This window comes from Myxine glutinosa, chromosome 1 (genome assembly GCF_964187855.1).
Source record: "Myxine glutinosa chromosome 1, kmMyxGlut1.1, whole genome shotgun sequence".
In the NCBI taxonomy this organism is placed as follows: Eukaryota; Metazoa; Chordata; class Myxini; order Myxiniformes; family Myxinidae; genus Myxine; species Myxine glutinosa.
The window spans coordinates 414082288-414107891 of NC_136261.1; the positions used below are offsets into that span (position 1 = coordinate 414082288).

General features: G+C 45.8%; 1 protein-coding gene across 2 annotated transcripts; it reads right to left on the minus strand.

Moving 5' to 3' along the window:
• Positions 1-81: 81 nt before the first annotated feature.
• LOC137419039 (uncharacterized) lies at positions 82-23781 on the minus strand. Of its 2 annotated transcripts, XM_078770541.1 has the most exons (6): positions 23129-23618; positions 21599-21739; positions 21204-21385; positions 11053-11485; positions 2157-2294; positions 82-1980 (listed from the first exon to the last, which is right to left on the minus strand). In XM_078770541.1, exons 4-6 carry the CDS (start codon positions 11471-11473, stop codon positions 335-337), a joined length of 2205 nt encoding a protein of 734 aa, XP_078626667.1. In that variant the 5' UTR covers positions 11474-11485; positions 21204-21385; positions 21599-21739; positions 23129-23618; the 3' UTR covers positions 82-334. The 2 variants fall into 2 exon arrangements, with proteins under 2 accessions (XP_078626667.1, XP_078626668.1); XM_078770542.1 differs by having other exon boundaries at positions 21210-21739; positions 23129-23781.
• Between the last annotated feature and the right edge of the window lie 1823 nt (positions 23782-25604).

A 25604-nucleotide genomic window follows, 5' to 3' on the forward strand; every position in this document is an offset into this window, starting at 1 on the left:
CCTTTCTTCGAAGCAAATATGAAAGATCTTGGTTAAAAACGTTTTTACAACAGTTATTGCAAAACAAAAAAACAACAGCCTGAGGGCATAAAAGACCACCGAATGGAGGAGTAGGGGTATCGTACCCAAATGCATCGTAGGGTTAAGTAATCACTTTGGGTTTTCTTGATCATCCATATTCCCTGTTGCTCCGATGATCACTGGGACAATTTCAGGTTTATTTTTTTTGACTTTTTGAGAGAAACCTTTATCACATATCAAGCATTTGTAAGGTCACTCTCGTGTATGGATCCTCATATGTAATTTCAAATTGCCTTTTTGAGAGAAACCTTTGTCACATATCGAGCATTTGTGAGGTTGCTTGCTTTCTTCTATGGGTCCTCATGTGTAATTTCAATTTGCTATTTTGAGAGAACCCTTTATCACATATCAAGCATTTGTGCGGTCGCTCTCCTGTATGGATCCTCATATGTATTTTCAATGTGCTGTTTTGAGAGAAACCTTTATCACATATCGAGCATTTGTAAGGACGCACTCCTGTATGGATCCTCATATGTGATTCCAAATGGCCTTTGTGAGAGAAACCTTTATCACATATCGAGCATTTGTGAGGTCGTTCTCCTGTATGGATCCTCATATGTACTTTCAAACCGTTGTTCTGAGAGAAACCTTTATCACATATCAAGCATTTGTGGGGTCGCTCTCCTGTATGAACCCTCATATGTAACGTCAAACTGCCTTTTCGAGAGAAACCTTTAACACATATCGAGCATTTGTGAGGTTGTTCTCCTGTATGGCTCCTCATATGCATTTTCAAACTGCCTTTTCGAGAGAAACCTTTGTCACATATCGAGCATTTGTGGGGTCGCTCTCCTGTATGGGTCCTCATATGTAGTTGCAAACTGCGTTTGTCAGAGAAACCTTTATCACATATCGAGCATTTGTAAGGACGCTCTCCTGTATGGCTCCTCATATGTATTTTCAAACTGCCTTTGTGAGAGTAATCTTTATCACATATCGAGCATTTGTGAGGACGCTCTCCTGTATGGATCCTCAAATGCAATTTCAAACTGTTGCTTTGAGAGAAACCTTGATCACATATCGAGCATTTGTAAGGTCGCTCTCCTGTATGGATCCTCATATGTGATTTCAAATGGTCTTTGTGAGAGAAACCTTTGTCACATATCGAGCATTTTTGAGGTCGCTCTCCTGTATGGATCCTCAAATGTGATTTCAAATGGCCTTTTTGAAAGAAACCTTTTTCACATATCGAGCATTTGTAAGGTCGCTCTCCTGTATGGATCCTCATATGTGATTGCAAATGGCCTTTAAGAGAGAAACCTTTATCACATATCGAGCATTTGTGTGGTCGCTCTCCTGTATGGATCCTCGTATGGATTTTCAAATTGCCTTTTTGAAAGAAACCTTTTTCACATATCGAGCATTTATGAGGACACTCTCCTGTATGGATCCTCATATGTGATTTCAAATTGCCTTTTCGAGAGAAACCTTTATCACATATCGAGCATTTGTGTGGTCGCTCTCCTGTATGGATCCTCATATGTAATTTCAGACTGCCTTTTTGAGAGAAACATTTGTCACATATAGAGCATTTGTGTAGATGCCCTCCTGTATGCATATTCATATGTTTATTCAAATTGTTTTTTGTCAAGAAACCTTTATCACAGATAGAGCACTTGTGGGGGTGTTTTCCATTGTGGATCCTCATGTGTATTTTGATGTTAGTCATTGAAGCAAAATCCATTTTGCACACATTACACTTATAACGTATTCCCCTTTCTCGAACCGTTTTGCATTTGGTTAATTTAATATTAATCTTGGTGTTGCAAGGCCCAGACTTGCACTTGTATTTTATGGGAAGCGAGTCTTGATTTTGTAATTGTTTCTTCAAAAAAGGCTTCTTCTTCACTGTCAAGCTGTGTCTGGACCTTATTTGTCCCAGATTACTTCTGGATTGTTCTACAGAAACAAAGAACACACCATTTTTTTTTTGGGTCAAAATCAAAATGCAAAATACACACACAAAATACACAAAATACACACCTCACACACACACACAAACATTTTCCCGAAACTTTTATAATTTATCAACACAAGAGTTCGTACATGTGTAAATTGTTTACATTTCCACTCACCAATTGCAAAACGGGATTCACTTCCGTTTGTCATGTGACTATCATCTGAACCTTCCTTTGCAGGAGGACATTTTGAATCTTCTGTGACAGATGTATCGTTGTGTTGTCTGCCTTCCACATTTACAGGATGGACATCACCTGTATTCAAATCAGCATCAGTCTTTTGCAGGGTAATGAGATCGAGAACCATCTTGAGAGTTCATCGAACATGTTACGTCATGGAATGTATACTTCAATTGAAATATAAACATAAGGGCAATACCCATGTGTGCTCACCTGGTAGAATAAAGCAGAATTAACAACCCCACCCCCCCCCCACCCCCCCTTCCACCATAGACTACCTAAGACCCCGTTTTTGTAAATGCCAGGAAAATCTGGTGGATGAACGGAATGTTGTGGTCAAGTTTCATTGGAATTGTACGTGTAGTTTCTGAGAAGAAAGGAAATACCTATTTTAGAGGGCAGCCCCTACCCCCCGTACAACCCCAAAGGGGAAAAGATTTTTTTAATGCCATGAACAAATTTGGTACAGCATGGGTGGTGTATCCACCCCCCTCCCCTCCCCTCCGCCACCCCCGTTGAGCCCCTTAGACTTCGATTTTCTTTGTGCCGTGAACAAACATTGGTACATCACAGGTGATGAAGGTTGTGGTCAAGTTTCATCGAAATAGTTTGTGTAATTTCAGAGGAAAAAGCTAATTCCTATTTTGGGGGAAGGGGGGGGGGGGGGGGGGAGGTCAAACGTGGATCCACTTTGACCCCTGGTAGACCCCATTAGACACCGACTTTTTTAATGCCGTGAACAAACTTTAGTTTTGCCCGGCATGGACTGTTAACACACAAGACATGCAGTGTGTTGAAATGTGACCTCCCTTGGACCTGTACGGATTACAAAGCTGTTCTTTTTAATCTCCCGCACACAGGACCAGAACATCCCAGCATCTAAAATATTTCCCGTTCGGGAGGCTCAGCCCTCCCCTCAGTCGAGCTAATGGTTACGCCCGTCTGAGTCAGTGCAAGACCCGTACTCTCGCTCGTTCATGCACTCCACTCTGCATGCTCGCGGCACCCACTCTGTATGCTCGCGGCACACACTCTGTTATACTCAGGCTCGGCATTCAAAGGAACCCCAGGTTCGTTATTGCACCCAAGCTCAGCACACACCCTTTCACAACATGAATTTGCTCCAGCTTACACATCCTCACCTCGTCATGGTCCGCTTTGATCGCTCCTATCCTCTCCACCTGCACCTGCCATGCGTTATCCTGATCTTTACACATTGTTTCAACACATTCCATGATCTGCTCCTTAACATTCTTTTCTCTCTCACTTGTCTTCTTGTGCTTGAGATTACTTTTGTGTCTTCCATTCTTTCTTTCATTTTCCGTTCTTTTGTCTCTAATCATTCATCCCATTTCTTTTATCTTCTGTGTTCGGCCATTATGTCCCATTTTACATTCTTTTCTTACTTGCCAGCATTTCCCTTTTTACATCCTTCTGAGCTGCCCTTAGATCCTGTGTTTCTTCTGATTTGCTTCTTCAGTTCTTTTTGCTCCTCCACATGTCCTTGTACTCCCTGTTTAAGTCCATTTACCTCTTCTTTTATCGAAATTATCTCCATCATTCTAGCCTCACCTGCTCCCATCTCGTTCCGTACACCATCCACATGCTCACCTATCCCCGTACAGCCTTGAGCGTTGCGGCTATCTCATTGCCCATAACCTTCATATCAGCCTTTACCTCTGCCTGCTCCGCATGCATGTCACTCCGAATGCCAGTCAGCCTGTCCCTCCTGCATTTTCATCATCATCTGTGCCATTAGTGGACTAATCAACAACAGCACCTACTCAAACGCAACGGCGACCCACTCACTATTCCGAGCCATTAGGGGCTGGTGGTGGGGTGGGGGGGGGGGGCGTAAGGGGAGGGTTGGGTCCTCGATCGCTTTCGGCACCTCTACTACTGCCCCTCTGGTCCTTCTCCCACAATTTTACACTCATATGCAGCTTCCTGGGCCATGAGCTCTCCATATCCTTCTCAAGTAAGCCCACAAGGACCTGCTCACCTCAGCGTGACATTTTTTTTGGTATACAAGTTCGAGGATCGTGTAAGAGCGAACATAAAACATATTGCCGTGTGGACGCTCTGTGAAGACAGAGCGTGCATGGATGGAATCGAGCTTAATGAGGCGACAATCAATTCAATGGTGGATCATACACAAGAGGGGGCTTTGGGGGAAAATGCCGCGGCTTACCTTCATGGCCCCGATGATGTCTTCTCCCTGTGGAAATTAACTCAAGCGAGAACCAAATTCAATGTACAAAAATAAACTATTTATTGTACGGATACCGATAAATCCAAAATAAAATGCACCGGTATAATCCCTCTAACTCGAGCAATCCTATTACAAACACACACACACGTACAGATGGTGAGGATATATGAAAAATAAACGTTGTATGTTTCTGCATGGTGCGTCTTATCTGTCTGCAGTGTGTGTCCTCGTCAAGGATAGTCTGGAACCGAGCACGTTCATCTAACACAGCGCTGGTGTTGGCGGGAACTGCCTGGTCGTTGGCGCGGGGCGGTCCTCGGCGCGCCCGCGCAATCGCTCATCAGCGCTCCAACCACAAGCCTCGCACGTCATTCGTATGTGAACACAGGGGAAGAGAATCGTCGGTGCTGGTCTCTCCACCAACTTTCGAACTCCTCATTCCTCCACCAAAGTCCGAAGCAAGAAGGTCCAGCACAGAGAGACAGTCCAATGCAAGAGGGCAAAGGGAAGAGCTCAAAATGCCAGCTAGCAAGAGGTTTTACTGGCGATCATCTGACGTCAACTCGCTTTCCCTCCAACCAGAGCGTCGCTTGTTGTGGCTCTTTTTTGCGCCTTCCTCACTGATTGGCCGAGGTGTCATCGGTCGGTGGCCAATCAGTCTGCCGATTCCTTCCACCTTCCTTCCACCAATCAGTGGCCAGCTTCTTACCCCATGGTGTGATCCTCCCATCAAAACCCTTTTGACCAATCACGTGTGAGGTGGGCGTGGCCCCAGCCTGCCTTGCAAGATGTTTGCCTGCTATGCCAGCTGGTGATGTGGCTGACTGCGGCACCATCGGCGGTGCCCAGAACTGGTTTCCTACCCGTGGTTCTGAACGTCTTATTGTGGGAGAGGGAAATTAATTAATGTGTGCAGCTAAGGGTCTGGCTAAGTGTCTATAGGAGTGCGTTGCCATACAGGACGATGGATTGATCACCAGGTTTGATACAAAGGGGAATTATCTTAGTCCCTATTCTACCTATTACTGGATCATCCTCGTATGATCACAGGTACACACTTGATCCGACAAACCGGGCTAACAGGACTTCACGTCGAGATTGTTCCAACTTGACAGACAAAGCATGATACCTATACAGATCTACCTAAATCTATATATGCCCTACCCCAAAATTCACAACAATATTATAAAGAGGGCAGGAGACAAGATGGGGAGAGAGAGGGAAGCACACAAGCAAAACAACAGTCGAGAACAGGGACATCAGGAGATCTGTGTAAGGGAGAGGGCTGGGGGTGGGGAGGGAGGGGATGGTACACTGTATAAAACAAATTGACACTGCAAGGAATTTCAGGAATGAAGTCTGAGATTGAAAGAGGTGGATTTGAGGTGTATCAACGGGGGTAGAAAAGATCAAGGTTTAGGATGGGGGAAGCTGAAAGATTATTTTTTTTGTATACAGGATCGAGGCTCGTGAAAGAGCTAACATTTATCACACAAAAAATCAAAACAGACACACAAAGTATATAATAAGGGGAGCGGTAGACAAGATGGGGAGAGAAGGGGAAGCACACAAACACAACAGCATGGACATCGGGAGATCTGTGGGAGGGAGAGGGCTTGGGGGGGAGGAGGCGTGGCAATGGGGGGGGGGGGGTGGTGGTGGTGGTAGAAGTATAAAACACAAGGATACTACAAGGACTTCCAGGAAAGAAGTTGGTATTTCAAAATTGTGGATCGGGTGAAATTAGAGGGGGTAGAAAAGATCAAGGTTTTGGATGGGGGAAGATAAGATAAGTGGTGAACAGATGTTTTAAAGACCTGGAGGGAGGAGTGGGATTGAAGAGAGTGTGGGAGTTTGTTCCAGACGTGGGAGAAAAGAGGAATGAAAGCGTGAAGGTGAGCAGAGGCCAGAGAGACTTGATTTTGGCAGTTTCACATGAAGAGGTTTACTGGCAGACCTTGTGCATCCTGAATGAATATTTGGGGGAAAGAGCACAGACATTGCTGGGAGAGCTAGGCCGGAGAGGAGACGGTAGAAGACAGAAAGACCACCAATCTGCCTGCGGTGAGCAAGTGAAAGGCCATCAGAATCGGCTTCATCATGGGAGATACCAATGATTCTGAAAGCTTTAATTTCTACAGCGTGAAACCGAGATAGTTGTGAGGAAGGAACACCAACCCAGAAGGTAGAGCAGTACTCCATCAGACTGTGGTTGAAAGCTTTGCATGTGGTGAGGAGCTCAAAGGTGCCAAGGAAGGACTTCACACGACGAGGATGCCCAGTCCTCGACAGGCTTTGGAGGCCAGCTTTGGAAATGTGGTTTTCCCAGGAAAGATCATGGCTGATGGTGAGACCCCATAAACTTGAGTGACAGAACTTCTTCGAGAGGATTGTTGAGGAAGTCGTTGGGAGGTTTTTCCCAACAGTCTTTTCAGAGAGACAAAGTGAGAGTGCGAGATTTGTCAGGATTGAAAGACATGTTCCACTTGTTTGACCAGTCTGATTTTGTCCAGGTTTGCAGAGAGTGAAGAGGCCTGCCGATCTCAGGGTTGAGATATGGAGCGGCAGAGAGTGGAGTCCTCAGCAACGAGATAGAGTATTGTCTGGAGAGTCGGAGAGATCATTGATGAAGACCAGAAAAAGCACAGGGCCCAGAACACTGCCTCGAGGAACTCCAGCCTGAACAGGAAGGGGAGATGAGAGAATTCCATTCAGGGCCATATGTTGACTGCGACAGAAGAGGAATTCCGCAAGCCATGCGTGGAGATTTCCATGGATACTATCGAAGGAGAGTTTGGAGAGCTGGTCAGGGTGCCAGACCATATCGATGGCACAATATATGTCAAGGGAGATGGCTCTGATTTCCTGTTTGACATTGAGGACATCCGTCCATTTTTGAGACCGCAAAAGCACCATGGCGCGAGTCGAGTGTCCTTGTCTGAATCCAAATTGATAATCAGAGATCAAGCCATTGAAGAAGCGCAAGGATTTACTAGAGGATGCGATGGATTCCATGACATTGCTGATGTTTGGGAGTAGGCTGATTGGTCTGTAGTTGCAGGGATCTGTTTTTGCACCTTTATGAGTGAAGCGGTAAGGTTGGCTGATTTCCAAAGAGATGGCTGATGGCAGATGACCTTGAGCAAAAGAGAGGGTGAAGAGAACAGAGAGAGGATGTGATTTAGCGGCAGGGCAGGATTTTCGGACCCTTGGGCTGATGCCGTCTGGTGTAGTTGCAGAATCAGAGTCGAGGTTTGACAGAAACTTCACCTTGTCAGGAGAGAAGGATACAGAATCCAGGATCAGCGGGGTACGACTGGGTAAGGTGGGTCCAGAGAGCGAGGGTTTGGGACACAAGATTTAGAGGCAAACGCAGAGTTGAGGCATTCAGAGTTTTCATGTGTGGCATCAGCTGTGTAGTCGTTTGAGGTAAGGGAGGGGATGGAAGGGGAACAAACACCAGAAACAGATTTGACGACGCCAACAGGATTTGGAGGAGGGAGACACTCCTGAGGTGTAGTGGAGTGAGGGCAATGCAGGGAGATTGAGGAATAGAGTTCTGATATAGAGAGCAACTCTGCCACCAGGACAAGGCTCAGGTCTGTTATACCAGAGGAGGGAGTAATCAGGAGAGATACTAAGGAGTCAGAGACATCTTGAAGGAGGAAAGTTTCTGTTAAGCAGATCAAGTCTGGTTTGTTAGAAGCAACCTCTATGGACAGATCTGTCAGGTATAAGCGAATGCTGCAGATGTTTGAGGTCCATACCATAAAAGAAGAAGACCTCGACATGTACGCTGGAATATACGGTATTCTGAATTCAAAAGATAAAGGGCTGAATTTACGAAAGGTGTTTAAGAATTACACGTGTGTAGAAACACTAATGTGCGATGGTCAACAGTTCAAAGTTAGTCGCCAATCGCCGAAGAGTGATTATCTGATGCGCTGTCAAAACCTAATCATAAGCGTTTAAATAACAACAAAACTTAAAATGTTGGCAACCGCATGTTTAAGAGTGTATTGTAGGACTTGAAGCAAGCAGTGCAGGACTTGTGATTGGGAGTTAACATGGGATGGTGAATATCGTATAGATGTGTTAGGAGTGCTTGAATTAGCTCAGGAGGAGGAAGAAGAAGAGGACAGTAATAGAGCAGTTCACTGACATGCATTGAGAATATTTGAGGATAGATGCAATCCTCTGAAGAAATATGGCAATATTAAATTTGTCCAGCCTTAGACCCTCAAAGGAATCATTTTGGTCACTGCTGAATCTTGTGTAAGTTCACCTGGATCAACCTACGATGAGGAGCAATGTGCTGAATCCCCTTCAACAATAATTGTCTGTGAGGCCGCGATTCTATGCAATTGCATCATTTAAATTGGATGTTCAAGATATGTGCGGTGTGTCACAGGCTAATCAGATGTTTCAACATGTACAACTAATTGGCTGTTTATCTCCCATCACAAATTGCGATCTGGACGGGCGGATTATGTGTGCACGTGCAAATATATTTACCTCCGCCACCAAAGGCGGATGGAGGTTATGTTTTCACCCCTGTACGTTTGTCTGTCCGTCTGTGAACAAGATATCATAAAAAGTTATTGACGATTTGGACGATATTTGGCAGAGGTAGTTTATGTGACAAGGACGAAATGATTCGATTTGGGTGAAGATCCGGATTCGGATCCGGCTAGTAGAATTTTTAAAGTGATTCTTTACTATTGGGAGCTGGGACCAAAAACGATATATAACATGATATCTCAAAAAGTTAAGAACGGATTTGGACGAAACTTGGTGGACAGGTTGTATGTGTAACAATTACAAATAGATTCGATGTTTATGAAGATCTGAATATGGATTCAGATACGAGAATCAGAGTCGAGGTGTGTGTGTGTGTGTGTGTGTGTGTGTGTGTGTGTGTGTGTGTGTGTGTGTGTGTGTGTGTGTGTGTGTGTGTGTGTGTGTGTTCGTGGTCTGGGAAGCTTATACATTGAAGTTCTGAATGTCCTGAACAAAGTTCAGGGGAGCTTATGCAATGGCGCGTCGTCCGTCCGTCCGTCCGTAAACACATGAAACTTCTCCAAAACCACTAATGGGATTGCGAGCAAATTTGGTGCAAATGATATTTGTTGTGTTGTGCCTAAAGTGTGTTCATGGCATTAAAAAAAATCAAGGTCCAAGGTCTTCCAGGGGTCAAAGTGGCTCCAGGTTTGACCACCCTCCCCCCTCCCCTCAAACAGTAATTTGCTTTTTCCTCTGAAGCTGCACACACTATTTCAATGAAACTTGACCACAACCTTCATCACACCCATGATGTACCGAAGAACTTGAAAGTTTCATCGAAATAGTTTGTGTAGTTTCAGAGGAAAAAGCAAATTCCTATTTTGGGAGGTTAAACCTGGATCCACTTTGACCCCCGGTAGACCCCCATAGAACCCAATTGTTTTAATGCCGTGAACAAACTTTAGTCACAACACAACAAATATCATTTGTGCCAAATTTGGTTGCAATCCCATCAGTTGTTTCGGAAAATAAGTTTCATTGGAAGTCATTACAAGAATTGGGGTCTGAGGAAGTATGCGGGATGGGGGGAGAGGGGGGAGGGGGGTTTTCCCTTCGAAATAGGTATTTTTTTTGTTTGTTTGTTTAAAGTCTTATGATTATGGTTGTATGATTCTACATGTTTCCCTGTCTTCTAGCGATCATTGAAACTGGTTAAAAATACCTTTTGTCAGTGTAATATACTGTTTATTCCACCAGGTGAGCGCCAAGGTTATTGCCCCTATTTTTGGTAATGTACCCAGGTGGCAGGGTCAAAATGATACTGCTCTTGCACCTTATTGCCAGGTGGTGATCATAACAACCAAGTATGTGAATTTTTACACAACTGTTCAGGAGGAGACAGAATGACAGACAGACAGACAGACATACGGATGGAGCCGATTACAATGACTACGATGAAGCGTCTTTATATTTTTCAAAAAGCGTGGGATAAGAAGGATAAGCCTTCCACGGCTAAAGAGAGGGAACAAACTACTTTCTGCTTGCAGATAACTTAAATGCACCGTTAAACACGGAACACCTTGGAATTCAATGCAATTTCCAAAAAAGAAAAAAAAGGGGGAAATAGCCCCGATTATTCAAATTCCCGAACAAACTTTTGCACATCACGGGTGATGAAGGTTGTAGTCATGTTTCATCGAAATCGTTTGTGTAGTTCTAATTTCGGGACCTGGGTGGGTCAAACCTGGACCCACTTTGACCCCCGGAAGACCCCCTGAGACCTCGATTATTTTTTTAATGCCCTGAACAAACTTGAGTTCCAACACACAAAATATAATCTTCGCAGAGTTTGGTCACAATCGCATCAGCAGTTTCAGAGAAGAACTTGCAAGTGTCTAAGGACGGACTGACCATGCGCCATCCCATAAGCTCCCCAGAAATATGTTTCAGGTGAGGTAAAAATTTAGCTTGTACCCTACATCAAAAAAACATTCATACTAGACAATACAAAACTGCACCAAAAGAGATTACACAAGTTCAAAGTATGCAAAACAAAACAATGGCGGAAGACCAAGATATTTGTTTACATGCGATGTGGTATAAAAAAAAGTCTCATACCAGACGTGGTTCTTGACGCTTCATGCTGAGAGCGGAGACTGCAGACATCACTGAACCCGACTCCAGAGAAACCAGAAACGTTGTCCCGGTGCACATTTGGGGATCCAAAAATCTTTTCACAGAAACTGGAAAGTTCCCGAATAACATTCTCCAAGTTGACGAAAATACTTCCCAAAAGAGAAGAACCTGCAATCTGGACATCTTGCGGCTTTGAAAAAGAATTCATAAATTTACAGAAATCAGCATACATTGCAAATTGTAATTTCTCTTTGGAGAGGGAGAGGAGCTCGGTCCGCAATGCATCCGACTCAGTACAAGCTCGAATAACCTTCTGATTCTCAATTCCAAGCTTATCGATCACTGCTTGGGCTGTTTCTGCTCTGAGGCCTTGGAACTTCAGCCATTCCAAGAAACTCTCCATTTCAACGATGACCTGCGAAGGATACAATGCTTATGTTAATCACAGAAAAGTTATACATGCTATTTTCTTTACTCTGTTTGCAATTTTTGTGAGTTATTTCCATTGACAATCCAATACATTTTTATCCAATAAATGCAGGCTTTTGCATCGAGTTTGTTCAACCGCTGTGTCCCATTTTGTACGTTTGCTTATCAATCAGCATCTAATGAATGTGAGTTATTATATACAGAGACAAAAATAAACCCAGAGCAAACTAGAGGAGACCATTCGGCCCATTATGCTGTGCCACATCAACACCAGACAAAGTTTATCCGCCAAAACGATGCAATTTCATTTGGTGAATGAGGGGAGGAATGTAGATGAGATGATGTGGCACAACCAGGGATATGCCAAGCGCATCAACTACAAATGGGGAAGTACAATTATTTTAATTGTTGAAATAAAATAAAAATGAGAAAAAGCAATCTTTTGTGTTATTTTTTCAGAGGTGGGTGGGGTGGGGGGAGGGGATACGTTTGGGCGATGGCAGTTCTTGGATGAAAAAAAAACACACAGCATCAACCACACACTACCCTTTGACGAGATCCCCCGCAGACACGACACTCCACTCCACTCCAATTCACTTCACTCAGATACACACAATCACCCAATCCATACTCAAGACACAAACGTCTTGCCAATATCCCGATACTCTTCTATCTCTAAAGCTTCCAGGTATCTATCTAATCCGAATTTAAACTTATTTATTGGTTCTGTTGTCACTGCCTTTCTCGGAGACCATACCATGCATTAACTACTCAATGAGTGAAAGAGCCTTATAGTCAGGCAGATTAGGACCGGATTTGAGATGGATATGGACGTTCCGGACAAAAGCGTTAACTTTTCCCACTTGTTACCAGTTACCTTAGCTTTCCATTTTTGATAGGTACCACTTCCTCCGAATACAATATGGAGGCCATCTTGGATTTCCAAGATCGCTGACACGTAAAAAACCTATGTCTACCAATATCTCAGCTTCTAGGCCACTTAGGATCACAATCTTGATGTCTAAACATCAATTTTCTGAGCCAAGGTTTACAACTATACCATTTAGAAAAGCACCAGACGATTTTTAGTAACACAAAAAAGAAACTGAACATCAAACTTGAAAAAAAAATTAAAACGGAATACTGTTAATGTGCTATAGTCACTGAAAATACTGCAAAAAAATAATGTATTCGGAGGAAGTGGTTCCTACCAAAAATGGAAAGCTAAAGCTATGGGCAGCATGTGGGGAAAATTTAGTGCTTTTGTCCAGAACATAGACATCCATTTGCTGAGCTGCCTGACTATTACCTTACGACTGTATTAACTCTTCTTTTCTTTATGAGGCTACGGCCCCTGGTCCTGTCTCTATCTCTGCTGAATAATTATTCTGCACTTAATTTGTCTATGCCCTTCATATCTTAAACATCTATCATATCCAATCATAACCGCCTCCTTTCTAATGCATGTTACAGGAAGGGGCATTCTTGGGGGAAATGCCATCGGCATAGAAAAGGCCCCTTTATAGGGTATGTGCCATGTGGCAAAGTATAGAAAAGAAGGGACATTCCATAGCTTGTAGAAAATGCCAAACAGAAAATAAGGGACATTCAAAAAATTGTGTGTGCATGCTGGACTGCCCTCGTGTTCTTAGGAAGAACCAAGCAATGCTCTAGAAAAGTTCATATAAAGGGGTGCCCTATGTCTGGCATATAAAATACATCTACTTCTTCTTATGTAAAGTGTAAAGGTATTGTGTTTTTTGTGGTCGTGAGGTTGGAAATGAACTGTGATTGAGTTATTATTGTGATGTGTTTGGAAATCTTAATGTGAATGGGGATTTCACATGGAAGCAGGCCATGGCAGAATGTTTTTGGTGACATCTTCTATGGAAATATGTTGTGGATAATTCAATGGCGCCCCTTTATTGGCCTAATGAGTGAGGCATCAGACTTCCAAGCTGGGGATTGTGGGTTCAAGCCCCATCTGGGTTGAATATTTTTTTCCTTCTTTCTTTTCAAATCTTTTATATAGTCTTGAATAAAGTTTTGTGCGATGAACAAAATGCAATTTGTTCGTCTTTAAAACGTATTCATTCTTAAACCTGATTTTCAGCATCATTATGAGAAATGTCCACAGTGGTATTGTGCCAAATTTTGAGGTACCGGAGCCATTCAAAAATGTGTTGGCCGTGACATCATCACCAGATCTTATCTACCATCACATCAAATTTGAACATGACAAACTATTTGAGCTCCCAAAATGAGCGAGAAAATGAAATATGTACCTTTTACCATGATAAATAAATGATATGCCAATTTTAACACACACACACACACACACACACACACACACACACACACACACACACACACACACACACACACACACACACACACACCTTGTTTTTAAAAAAAATTTGTTTCTCACAATTCTATCTCTTATGATTTTCAATTCTTATTTATTTTATTCAGTTCTTATTTAAAAATGCATTTAATTAATTGTACAGTATTGGTTGTTCCTAAACTTACATATAAATAATTGAAAGAATTGCTGAAAATGATGCTAATTTCACAACATCCCATATCAACTTTATTTAAATTCTAAACCTCAAAACATAGTTCCCTTACCTAAACCAAGAACCTTAACCTGTGTGAAATTGACTAGTTTCCCGACTGCATGGATCATCAGATGGGCACCGTTCTTCCTCGAGGTTTCGATCCTTTCAGTCCAGAATGTCTCCAAACGGCGGATCCACAACCTCGATCATGGATCCACATCAATAGATGGTACATCAGTAGATCCACAACCTCAATCATGGATCCACATCAATAGATGCTACATCAGTAGATCCACAACCTCAGTTGCATCCAGGCAGTCAGTCAACTCATTAATGAAACATCATTTATTCCAACTTCACTCGCAATAGGATTTAATGTATTATCATCTATATTATAATAGGCTACGGTGATTCTGTCCGTCTGTCCGGGGGTGTGGCTTACTCCGTTGAGAGAGTAGCTCCACCCATTCTAGGAGAGGCTTCAAATAAACAAATATCCACCATTTTATTAACTCGCATAGCTCTGAGGCCTGTTTTGTAGGCCTGTGGTGTCTTGCTCTCTCTCCCAGTTTTATTTCAAATCAAATTCGATATATCATTTCATTTTTCACAGTCGCTAACATAGTTTTAGACTCGGTTGAAAAAAAACGGGAAGAAAATCCGATGAAAGTTTCCGTTTATAGAACGAAATGAATTCTCAAAGGCCTGTAACTTCAAGGCCATTGAGTCTCTCTCATGCCTTTATCTCCAATCTAACTCACCATCTGATTTCATTTTTATCGATGGTTTTAGACTCAGTGTCAGCAATAATTGAGAACATTCACACACACGCGGGAAAATGCAGATATATATTTTAAAATCACGTCATGATGTATCATACGTTGTCGTTGCCCAACTTGACACCGACGGCAACGTGTCAACATATATTAAAAATTCGCTTTTTCTTTTCTGTTAAGATATATTACTTTTTCGTTTGATGACAGTTGTCACAAAAACGTCAACAATGATGCCGACATATATTTCTTCGTTTTTATTTCATTCAACATTATTATCCGGAAGTAAAATATGTTTCACGAAATTACCGAGAGATATTTCTTCGTTTTTTTTTATTAGTTATGTGCGCATACACTTTAAAGAGATTTATTTGAAATCTTCAATTTTCCACAATATAATTTACTTGCCATTTGTCATTTGATGATTACGAGATTTCTCGTGAGGATCGTGACAATTCATGCGTTGCATGGAAACTTCTATTTCCAAAATGAATGAGACGCTCGATGAAGAACGCAGACTTGAACAGGATGCAGCAAGAAAACGAATGAGACAGGTGAACGAGTCCATCGACGAACGTCAATGCAAACTTGAACATGATGGAGCAAGAAAAAGAACGAGACGGGAGAAAAACGAGAGAAACAAGACGTGGGAAAGCCGATTGGAGAGGAGAGTGAGGAGCAATTGGAGAGGAGAGTGAGGCGCGATTGGAGAGGAGAGTGAGGCGCGATTGGAGGGGAGTGTGAGGCGCGATTGGAGGGGGTGTGAGGCGTGATTGGAGGGGGTGTGAGGCGCGATTGGAGGGGAGTGTGAGGCGCGATTGGAGGAAAGTGTGAGGCGCAATTGGAGGGAAGTGTGAGGCGCGATTGGAGAGGAGTGTGAGGCGCGATTGGAGAGGAGTGTGAGGGGCGATTGGAGAGGAGTGTGTGGCGCGATTGGAGAGGCGTGTGAGGCGCAATTGGAGAGGGGTGTGAGGCGCGATTGGAGAGGCAAGTGAGGCGCGATTGGAGAGGAGTGTGAGGTGCGATTGGAGAGGAGTGTGAGGCGCGATTGGAGAGGAGTGTGAGGCGCGATTGGAGAGGAGTGTGAGGCACGATTGGAGAGGGGTGTGAGGCACGATTGGAGAGGAGTGTGAGGCACGATTGGAGAGGAGTGTGAGGCACGATTGGAGAGGAGTGTGAGGAGCTATTGGAGAGGAGTGTGAGGAGCTATTGGAGAGGAGTGTGAGGAGGTATTGGAGAGGAGTGTGAGGAGGTATTGGAGAGGAGAGTGAGGCATGATTGGAGAGGGGTGTGAGGGATTGGAGAGGAAAGGAGTGTGACGGATTGGAGAGGAGAGGAGTGTGAGGGATTGGAGAGGAGAGGAGTGTGAGGGATTGGAGAGGAGAGGAGTGTGAGGGATTGGAGAGGAGATGAGTGTGAGGGATTGGAGAGGAGAGGAGTGTGAGGGATTGGAAATGAAGATGTGTGTGAGGGATTGGAGAGGAGGTGTGTGTGAGGGATTGGAGAGGAGGTGTGTGTGAGGGATTGGAGAGGAGGTGTGTGTGAGGGATTGGAGAGGTGTGTGAGGGATTGTAGAGGAGTGTGAGGAGGGATTGGAGAGGAGTGTGAGGAGGGATTGGAGAGGAGTGTGAGGATGTGTTGGAGAGGAGTGTGAGATGTTGGAGAGGAGTGTGAGGAGGTATTGGAGAGGAGTGTGAGGAGGTATTGGAGAGGTGTGAGAGGAGGTATTGGAGAGGTGTGAGAGGAGGTATTGGAGAGGCATGTGAGGAGGTATTGGAGAGGAGTGTGAGGAGGTATTGGAGAGGAGTGTGAGGAGGTATTGGAGAGGAGTGTGAGGGGGTATTGGAGAGGAGTGTGAGGAGGTATTGGAGAGGAGTGTGAGGAGGTATTGGAGAGGAGTGTGAGGAGGTATTGGAGAGGAGTGTGAGGAGGTATTGGAGAGGAGTGTAAGGAGGTATTGGAGAGGAGTGTGAAGAGGTATTGCGTTGTGCAATTCATGCGTTGCATGGAAACTTCCATTTCCAAAATGAATGAGACGGTCGATGAAGAACGCAGACTTGAACAGGATGCAGCAAGAAAACAAATGAGATGGGAGAACCGCACAGGATGCTGCTGCAACAACGATGAGGAGGGTTGGAGAGGAGCAAGGAGTTGGAGAGGAGATAGGGGTTGGAGAGGAGATAGGGGTTGGAGAGTGAGGAGCTAGGGGTTGGAGAGAGGAGCTAGGGGTTGGAGAGTGAGGAGCTAGGGTTTGGAGAGTGACGAGCTAGGGGTTGGAGAGTGAGGAGCTAGGGGTTGGAGAGGAGCGAGGGGTTGGAGAGTGAGGAGCAAGGGGTTGGAGAGTGAGGAGCTAGGGGTTGGAGAGTGTGGAGCTCGGGGTTGGAGAGTGAGGAACTAGGGGTTGGAGAGTGAGGAGCTTGGGGTTGGAGAGTGAGGAGCTAGGGGTTGGAGAGTGAGGAGCTAGGGGTTGGAGAGGAGCAAGGGGTTGGAGAGCGAGGAGCAAGGGGTTGTAGAGTGAGGAGCGAGGAGTTGGAGAGTGAGGAGCGAGGGGTTTGCGAGTGAGGAGTGAGGGGTTTGTGAGTGAGGAGCGAGGGGTTTGCGAGTGAGGAGCGAGGAGTCGGAGAGCGAGGAGGGAGGGGTTGGAGAGCAAGGAGAGAGGGGTTGGAGAGCGAGGAGTGAGGAGTTGGAGAGCGAGGTGCGAGGGGTTGGAGAGCGAGGCGCGAGGGGTTGGAGAGCGAGGAGCGAGGGGTTGGAGAGCGAGGAGCGAGGGATTGGAGAGCGAGGAGCGAGGGGTTGGAGAGCGAGGAGCGAGGGGTTGGAGAGCAAGGAGTGAGGGGTTGGGGAGCGAGGGGTTGTTGAGGGAGGAGCGAGGGGTTGGAGAGCGAGGAGCGAGGGGTTGGAGAGGGTGGAGCGAAGGGATGGAGAGCGAGGAGCGAGGGGTTGGAGAGCGAGGAGCGAGGGGTTGGAGAGCGAGGAGTTGGAGAGCGAGGAGCGAGGGGTTGGAGAGCAAGGAGCTAGGGGTTGGAGAGCAAGGCGGTTGAGGAGCGAGGGGTTGGAGAGCGAGGAGCTTGGGGTTGGTGAGGAAGGAGCGAGGCATTGGAGAGTGAAGAGCTAGGGGTTGGAGAGCGAGGAGCTAGGGGTTGGAGAGCGAGGAGCGAGGGGTTGGAGAGCGAGGAGCTAGGTGTTGGAGAGTGGGAGCGTGGGGCTGGAGAGTGAGGAGCAAGGAGTTGGAGAGTGAGGGCCGATTGGAGCAGAGAGTGAGGAGCGATTGGAGAGGAGAGTGAGGAGCGATTGGAGAGGAGAGTGAGGAGCAATTGGAGAGGAGAGTGAGGGACGATTGGAGGGGAGTGTGAGGAATTGGAGAGGAGTGTGAGGGATTGGAGAGGGATTGGAGAGGAGTGTGAGGAAGTATTGGAGAGGAGTGTGAGGAGGTATTGGAGGGGAGTATGAGGAGGAGTGGGATTGGAGAGGCGTGCGGGTGGAGAGAGGAGAGTGTCAGGTGGAGAGGAGTGAGCGGTCACATATTATGTGAAATAAATAAATTGTGTTCATTACACCATTTCTGGATCTGATGAATTGCCAGTAACCATTTTGTAAAATTTAATATGCAGCATCTCAATCAAGATGTCAAAATGTCACACACGTCCATGCCCGTGGGATTCCCATGGGTGACTCCACTAGACTGCAGCAAGAAAAAGAACGAGACGGGAGAACGAGACCCTCGACGTGACCACAGACTCACACAGGATGCTGCTGAAACAACGATGAGGAGAATTGGAGAGGAGAGAGAAATTGGAGAGGAGTGAGGGGTTGGAGAGTGAGGAGCAAGGAGTTGGAGAGTGAGGAGCGAGGGGTTGGAGAGTGAGGTGCAAGGGGTTGGAGAGTGAGGTGCAAGGGGTTGGAGAGTGAGGAGCGAGGAGTTGGAGAGTGAGGAGCGAGGAGTTGGAGAGTGAGGAGCGAGGAGTTGGAGAGTGAGGAGCGAGGAGTTGGAGAGTGAGGAGCAAGGAGTTGGAGAGTGAGGAGCTAGAGGGTGGAGAATGAGGAGCTAGGGGTTGGAGAGCGAGGAGCGAGGTGTTGGAGAGCGAGGAGCTATGGGTTGGAGAGTGAGGAGCTAGGTGTTGGAGAGGAGAGTGAGGAGCGATTGGAGAGGGGAGTGAGGAGCGATTGGAGAGGGGAGTGAGGAGCGATTGGAGAGGAGAGTGAGGAGCGATTGGAGGGGAGTGTGAGGATTTGGACAGGAGTGTGAGGGATTGGATTGGAGAGGAGTGTGAGGGATTGGAGAGGAGTGTGAGGGATTGGAGAGGAGTGTGAGGGATTGGAGAGGAGTGTGAGGGATTGGAGAGGAGTGTGAGGGATTGGAGAGGAGTGTGAGGAAGTATTGGAGAGGAGTGTGAGGAGGTATTGGAGGGGAGTGTGAGGAGGAGTGGGATTGGAGAGGCATGGGGGTGGAGAGAGGAGAGTGTCAGGTGGAGAGGAGTGAGGGGTCACATATTATGTGAAATAAATAAATTGTATTCATTACACCATTTCCAGATCTGATGAATTGCCAGTAACCATTTTGTAAAATTTAATGTGCAGCATCTAAATCAAGATATCCAAATGTCACACACGTCCATGCCCATGGGATTCCCACGGGTGACCCCACTGGTATATGTATAACTTTCCTTACACACTAAATTATATGATATCATTAAATCATGCACATCTTACCTTAAATACACCATATCTACCAACCAGCACGGCCACACCACCTACATCTGGATCAAACTGTATTTCGAATGTTGAAACTGTCACCTATAACGGTTTTTGGCATGCTGCTGTATCCTAGCAACAACCGATTCCTAGCAACATTGATTTGTTGTATATTTAATTCTTATATTGTACTGTATTTACATAAATATCTCGTGAATAATATTTTTACAATTCGTATTGTATTTTACTAATTCGATTTAGTGCCTTTTTGTGATATTAAAGAAAACTTGTTTTTAATCTACCAACTGTAGCTCCCTGCGCTAACATACGTCTGACTAGTTGTTGTAATTTATTGACAAGCTCCGAGCTGTGTGGTTGGAGAGTGATTATTTACAGTCCTAATTACACAGTCCTAATTATTTCACCTGCAACCGTACCATAAAATAGCTTTTTAGGAATGTTGCTGTCTAAGAAAGGCATTCGGACAATGTGGAATGGAAAAGCATAGATGATGAAGGCGCACACACAACACACACACACACACACACACACACACACACACACACACACACACACACACACACACACACACACACACACACACACACACACACACACACACACACACCAAAATCCCCTTTTTCTTAAAAAGTCACCCTTTTTCGGTTTTTTCAACAAAACTGTGTATTTTAAGAAAGAGAGAAGTTTATGTATTTATTTATTTAGTCCAATGTGGGAAGGGCTTGTAGTATTGTCTACAGGTATGTGCACTCACCTTTAAGCTGTCTAGTCTGGGCCCTCGGATGCACGATAAGCTGGCTGTCCAGTCTGTTAGCATTAATTATTGTGGAAAATGCCAGGGGCATGGAAAAGGCCCCTTTATATGGTATGTGCCATGTGGCAAACTATAGAAAAGAAGGGACATTCTTGGGGAAAATGCCAATTTCATTCACACAGCTGCATGAAGAAGTAAATGTATTTTATTTGCCAGATGTTGGGCACCCCTTTATAGAAACTTTTGAAGAGCATTACTTGGTTCCCCCTCTGGAACTTGGTTCTTATTCTTGGAACTTGGAAGTTATTGACATCCCCCCCCCCCCCCCCATCTCATACGCACATACCATATAAAGGGGCCTTTTCTTTGCCCCTGGCATTTCCCCCAATATATATTGTTATGGAACTGGGGGACGGCACTCCCGTTAGCAAGGGGGGTTAATCCCCTTGTCCTGTTAAGCTGGCCATCTCCGCCGGTCCTGGAAGTATGACGTCACGCCCGGTCAGCGCTGAATAGGGTATTGGGCCTATCCTTCCTATGACCTAAGTACCAGCGCCTTCCGGTACGCGAGGAAATACTCCCGCCCGTGCCGCAGCGTAATTGATTGATTGCGCCGAGCGAAGCGAGCTGCGACGCAGGCCGTTATCAATGACTAACCCGATTATAAAGCGTTGGCCGAAATTGCGCCACAGGAACTCAATGGGGAAATCACTAAAGCGATCGGATGAGAAGGAAACCAAACGGGTAAGAAATAACAGACATTTATTAATTATTTACAAAACCAAAGAAGAAGAGCAGAAATAAAAGTAAAATACAGGAAATGGAAGGAGCAGAAGGACACAGAGCAATTCCTTAAACAAGCTTACTTATGGAACCCCAGGACAAGACAAAACAAGACAAACTCACGTATACCAATGGGGAATTGCAGGCAGGAATTTAATGGAGGGAAGAGTGAGGTTCAGGTGGGACAACCGGGCTGGAAGGATGAGGTTCAGGTCCGTGCAGAACGGCAGGGCTGGAGGTGAGCGGCTGCCGACTCCCCGCACTCTGGTTCACACGGCGGGGTTGCTTGCGGCAGGGTGTTAAAGCTTCACGCGGCGGGGGGGTGGCGGAGGTGTTTGAAGCAGCGTCACTCTCTCGTACCTCACTCCACAGAACTCCGAACTTGGTCATCACTCAAGCGCCTCCCTCCACAGAACTGCTTGGTTCGTGCTCCCTCACTCAACTGCATAAGCAGTCCCTCACTCCTCTTTTTATTGCCCTCCCCGAAATCCAGCCGCGGGCTACGAGGGCACGCCTACCTGGTCGCTCACCGCGGTGCTGATTGGCTGTTAGGGCTGGCTGACACCACCTCTGATGACGATGAGGTGCCACGCCCCCCTTCTTCCCCGAGATGAGCACATGGCAATGGCGGCTTGCAGGAATGGAAAACCACTCGCACCCTGTTGAAGGGAACGAAAGGGATCTATCTTATTTGATTGATGCAACGCAGATTCAACTATGGGAAACATGGCCTTACCTGAAACAGAATAACGATATAACTATAGAGAGGTCCTATGATTTGCTACGTGTTGCAATGTGGACTAACTAAGGTGCAATTATTTCAATTAACAGCCAATTAAGGGGAAATGTACACAGGGGTTTATTTATAAGGCCAGATAAAAAAAGAGTTGTTGATCGTCCCCGCCCGACCCTACGAAACACACCTGACCCGAAACTTTTTTTATTTTTTATTTTGAAAAAAATCATAAAAAACGATCTTTTCACATTCAAATTTGGCGCCGTTCTGCACCGCATGCGCAGTGCGTGCTGCGCAGAGCGTCGCAAGTGCTGCCGGGCAACTTCACCCATTTTACGTTGGCCATTCATGGCGGCTATTGTGTGAGATTTTTCCCGCTGAAATCTGTATTGATTCGTGCTAGAATCGGCTTGAAATGCCTATTGTGATCGCATCAATAGCCCATGAGGGCTCTTCCAAGACGGTGAAGGACTGGTTTGCGTGCAATATCGAGTTGGATGTTACAATCTCGGACTTCTATGCAGAGTTCTCAGACGGCAAGTATGATGGGGATAGGGAGCCATTGCCTGACGATACACGCGGTACTTTTGTCAAAGTATTCGCCGGCCCCAGTAAAACTGACATGACGAAAGTTTCACCAGCTTGCAAAGTTTCTGATGTGACAATGACTCTTGGCTCATTTCTCAAATTTGTGTTGGCTGCAGACACGGCCACGGATCACAGGATGGAAGCCAATGAATGAAGAAATGAAATCATTTTGAGGAGAAAGGAGTCTATTTCATATTTTTCCATGTCAACAAAACTCAATGGAAAGTAGGAAAAAAATTTAAAAAATAAAAATAAAAACCTCCCTCCCTACCCGAACTTTTGAGAAAAAAGGACGCTCAACAACTTTTTCTTTTTATGTGGCCTGAGGGAATTTAATACTAAATTTACATGTGAAGGTTCTAAAAACCGCAACAATATCTAAAAAAAAATTGATAATTTATGTCACGTGATCGAACGTCACTCTGTATCGCACAAACCTCCACCAGGATAAACAGGTAACGTTTTGTATCCACTGACAGACCGGATCTGGATTCAGACCTGAACCTAAATCGAATCCGCTTCTTCTTCTTCTCAAAAAACCCATCTCATCCCACGAGTTTCGTCATAATGATAATCCATCCACAACTCTTTGTCATATCGTGCTATGTATAATCATAATGTTTGCCCTATCTCTCTATTAATATTATAAATAATCACTTCAAATGATCGTATTACAGAATATCTTTCTCAGTACTAATAATAAAATGAGAATCTCCGAACAAACCTTTTCCTCAGAAGATCCGAACCGATCACTGTTTCAGCCGCTTGTGGAAAAAGACACGGAGGACAAAAGGACACGGAGCCGAGCACGGAGGACAAAAGGACACGGAGCCGAGCACGGAGGACAAAAGGACATGGAGCGGAGCACGGAGGACAAAAGGACACGGAGGACAAAAGGACACGGAGCCAAGCACGGAGGACAAAATGACAAGGAGGCGAGCATGGAGGACAAAAGGACACGGAGCCGAGCACGGAGGACAAAAGGAAAAAGAGCCGAGCACGGAGGACAAAAGGAAAAAGAGCCGAGCGCGGAGGACAAAAGGAAAAGGAGCCGAGCACGGAGGAGAAAAGGAGGCGAGCACGGAGAACAAAAGGCCAAGAAGCCGAGCACGGAGGACAAAAGGACAAGGATTGGAGCACGGAGGACAAAAGGACACGGAGCCGAGCACGGAGGACAAAAGGACGCGGAGCCGAGCATGGAGGACAAAAGGACACGGCTCAATCCGATCCGATCCGATCACGGGGATCTTCGACTCTTCGTCACAGTTACAGTTCAACGTTTATAAGATCACCCGGAGGTTCTCGTCGTTGTTGAATCCTTCCTGTGAACGCAAGTCATTCTTCTTCTTCCTCCTCCTCAGAATCACCGATATCCATCACGTGGTCGTTGATGGCTCATTGGCCAATTGGCGTCAGATAAAGAACTGAAGCCACAGATCGGCCATTTTACCACTCCCGTTCATGGTGCATGAGAATAATTACATTTAGTTCCGTTGTTTTTCAATCGTGGACTTGGCACGAAGTTTGTAGTTGCACAGAACCCATTATATTGACCTAGTAGTGAACGAGAGAAAATCAGAACCTTCTCCAGCATGCCGCGCCCTTCGGAGTGCCACTCGCCTCTCACGCCCGCCCCGTCCCGTCCCGCCCCAGCTCGTCCCGTCCCGTCCTGCCCCGTCTCGTCCCGTCCCGTCCCGTCCCTCTCCTCCTGGATTGTAATCCTCGATCCGACTGTTCTTGGAAACACCGAAACCGAAATCCTGGTAGATCTATGACCCTACACAAACAGCACATTTTTATTTTTGTTTTCTCCTTTACGATACCAGCTCGGGGGAAAGTCTGTCAAAAAGACGGGTGCACAAAAATTAACAACACAGAGGATTACAATAAATACAGTTATGGATTATGTCCGATGGATTATTTGCAATAAATATTACATTAATGCAGTGAAGGAAATGAGAGTTTCCCTGGGAAGGATTAGAGGTGAGGACAGAAATTTGTTTAAACATCGCATGTTGAAAAGAGAGCATTGTAACATTAGCATGTCCCTCCCCCTCCCCCTCTGCCCAACAGGACAAAGACATCTTTAGAATTACCCCTAACCCCCACTCCACTAACAGGAGCACAAGGTGGTCTCCAGCATCTCCCCCCCCCCCCCCCAGGAGTAGGGAAAGGCGATCTCTAGCATCCCCATCCCCACCCCTCCCCCTCCCCACCCAAATATTGGGGAAGGCGTTCTCTAGCATACACTCCCCCACACCCCTCACCCTCCCCCCCTCCCCCACCCCAAGAGTAGGGGAAGGCGATCTCTAGCATCCCCCTCCCCACCCCCACCCCTCCCCCTCCCCACCCAAATATTGGGGAAGGTGGTCTCAAGCATACCCCCCCCCCCCACCCCCACCCCAAGAGGAGGGTAACGCGATGTCTAACATGTCCCTCCCCCTCTCCCCAACAGGACAAATATATCTTTAGAATTACCCCTCACCCCCCACTCCACTAACAGGAAGGCAAGGTGGTCTCCAGCATCTCCCCCCCCCCCCCCCCACTCCCCACCCCAAGAGTAGGGGAAGGCGATCTCGAGCATCCCCCCACCCACACCCCAAGAGGAGTGTAAGGCGATCTCTAGCATCCTCCCCCAACCCCACCACCTCCCCCCTCTCCCCCACCCCAAGAGTAGGGGAAGGCGACCTCGAGCATCCCCCCACCCCCACCCTAAGAGGAGGGTAAGGCGATATCTAGCATCTCCCCCACCCCAAGAGGAGGGTAAGGCGATGTCGAGCATTTCCCCCCCCCCCCCCCACCCTAAGTTCTTTTATGATTAAATTTACAATTTAATTTTAAATAAATTTCATTTTAATTAAATTCATAATTTTTTTCTTTTTTAAATATCGGCTTTCAAGCTAATATGGCTGCTGCACCACATGACATATGACCTGGAAAATGTACAATCTGTATATGTATGGGTCGGGGATCACGTTTGTGAAGTTTTGTGTTGATCGGATAAGGTTAGTTTTTCTATCCAATATGGCTGCCAAACCATGTGACCTATGATGTCATAAATTTAATATTTCAATACAAATGGGTCATAGATCATGTGCATGCAATTTCCGATTTTTAGGATAAGGAATTCGATTAATGGTCTTAGCCGAGTCCAGGTAATCATAACCCAGAATGAGCACATTCCCTCAGGAGAGATCAAA

Coding starts and splice junctions, on each gene's coding strand:
- LOC137419039 (XM_078770542.1), bottom strand. CDS start 11,473: ATGGAGAGTTTCTTGGAATGGCTGAAGTTCCAAGGCCTCAGAGCAGAA. Junction 2,295..11,052: donor AGCGTCAAGAACCACGTCTG/GTATGAGACTTT, acceptor ATTTGAATACAG/GTGATGTCCATCCTGTAAAT. Junction 1,981..2,156: donor TGAATCCCGTTTTGCAATTG/GTGAGTGGAAAT, acceptor TTGTTTCTGTAG/AACAATCCAGAAGTAATCTG.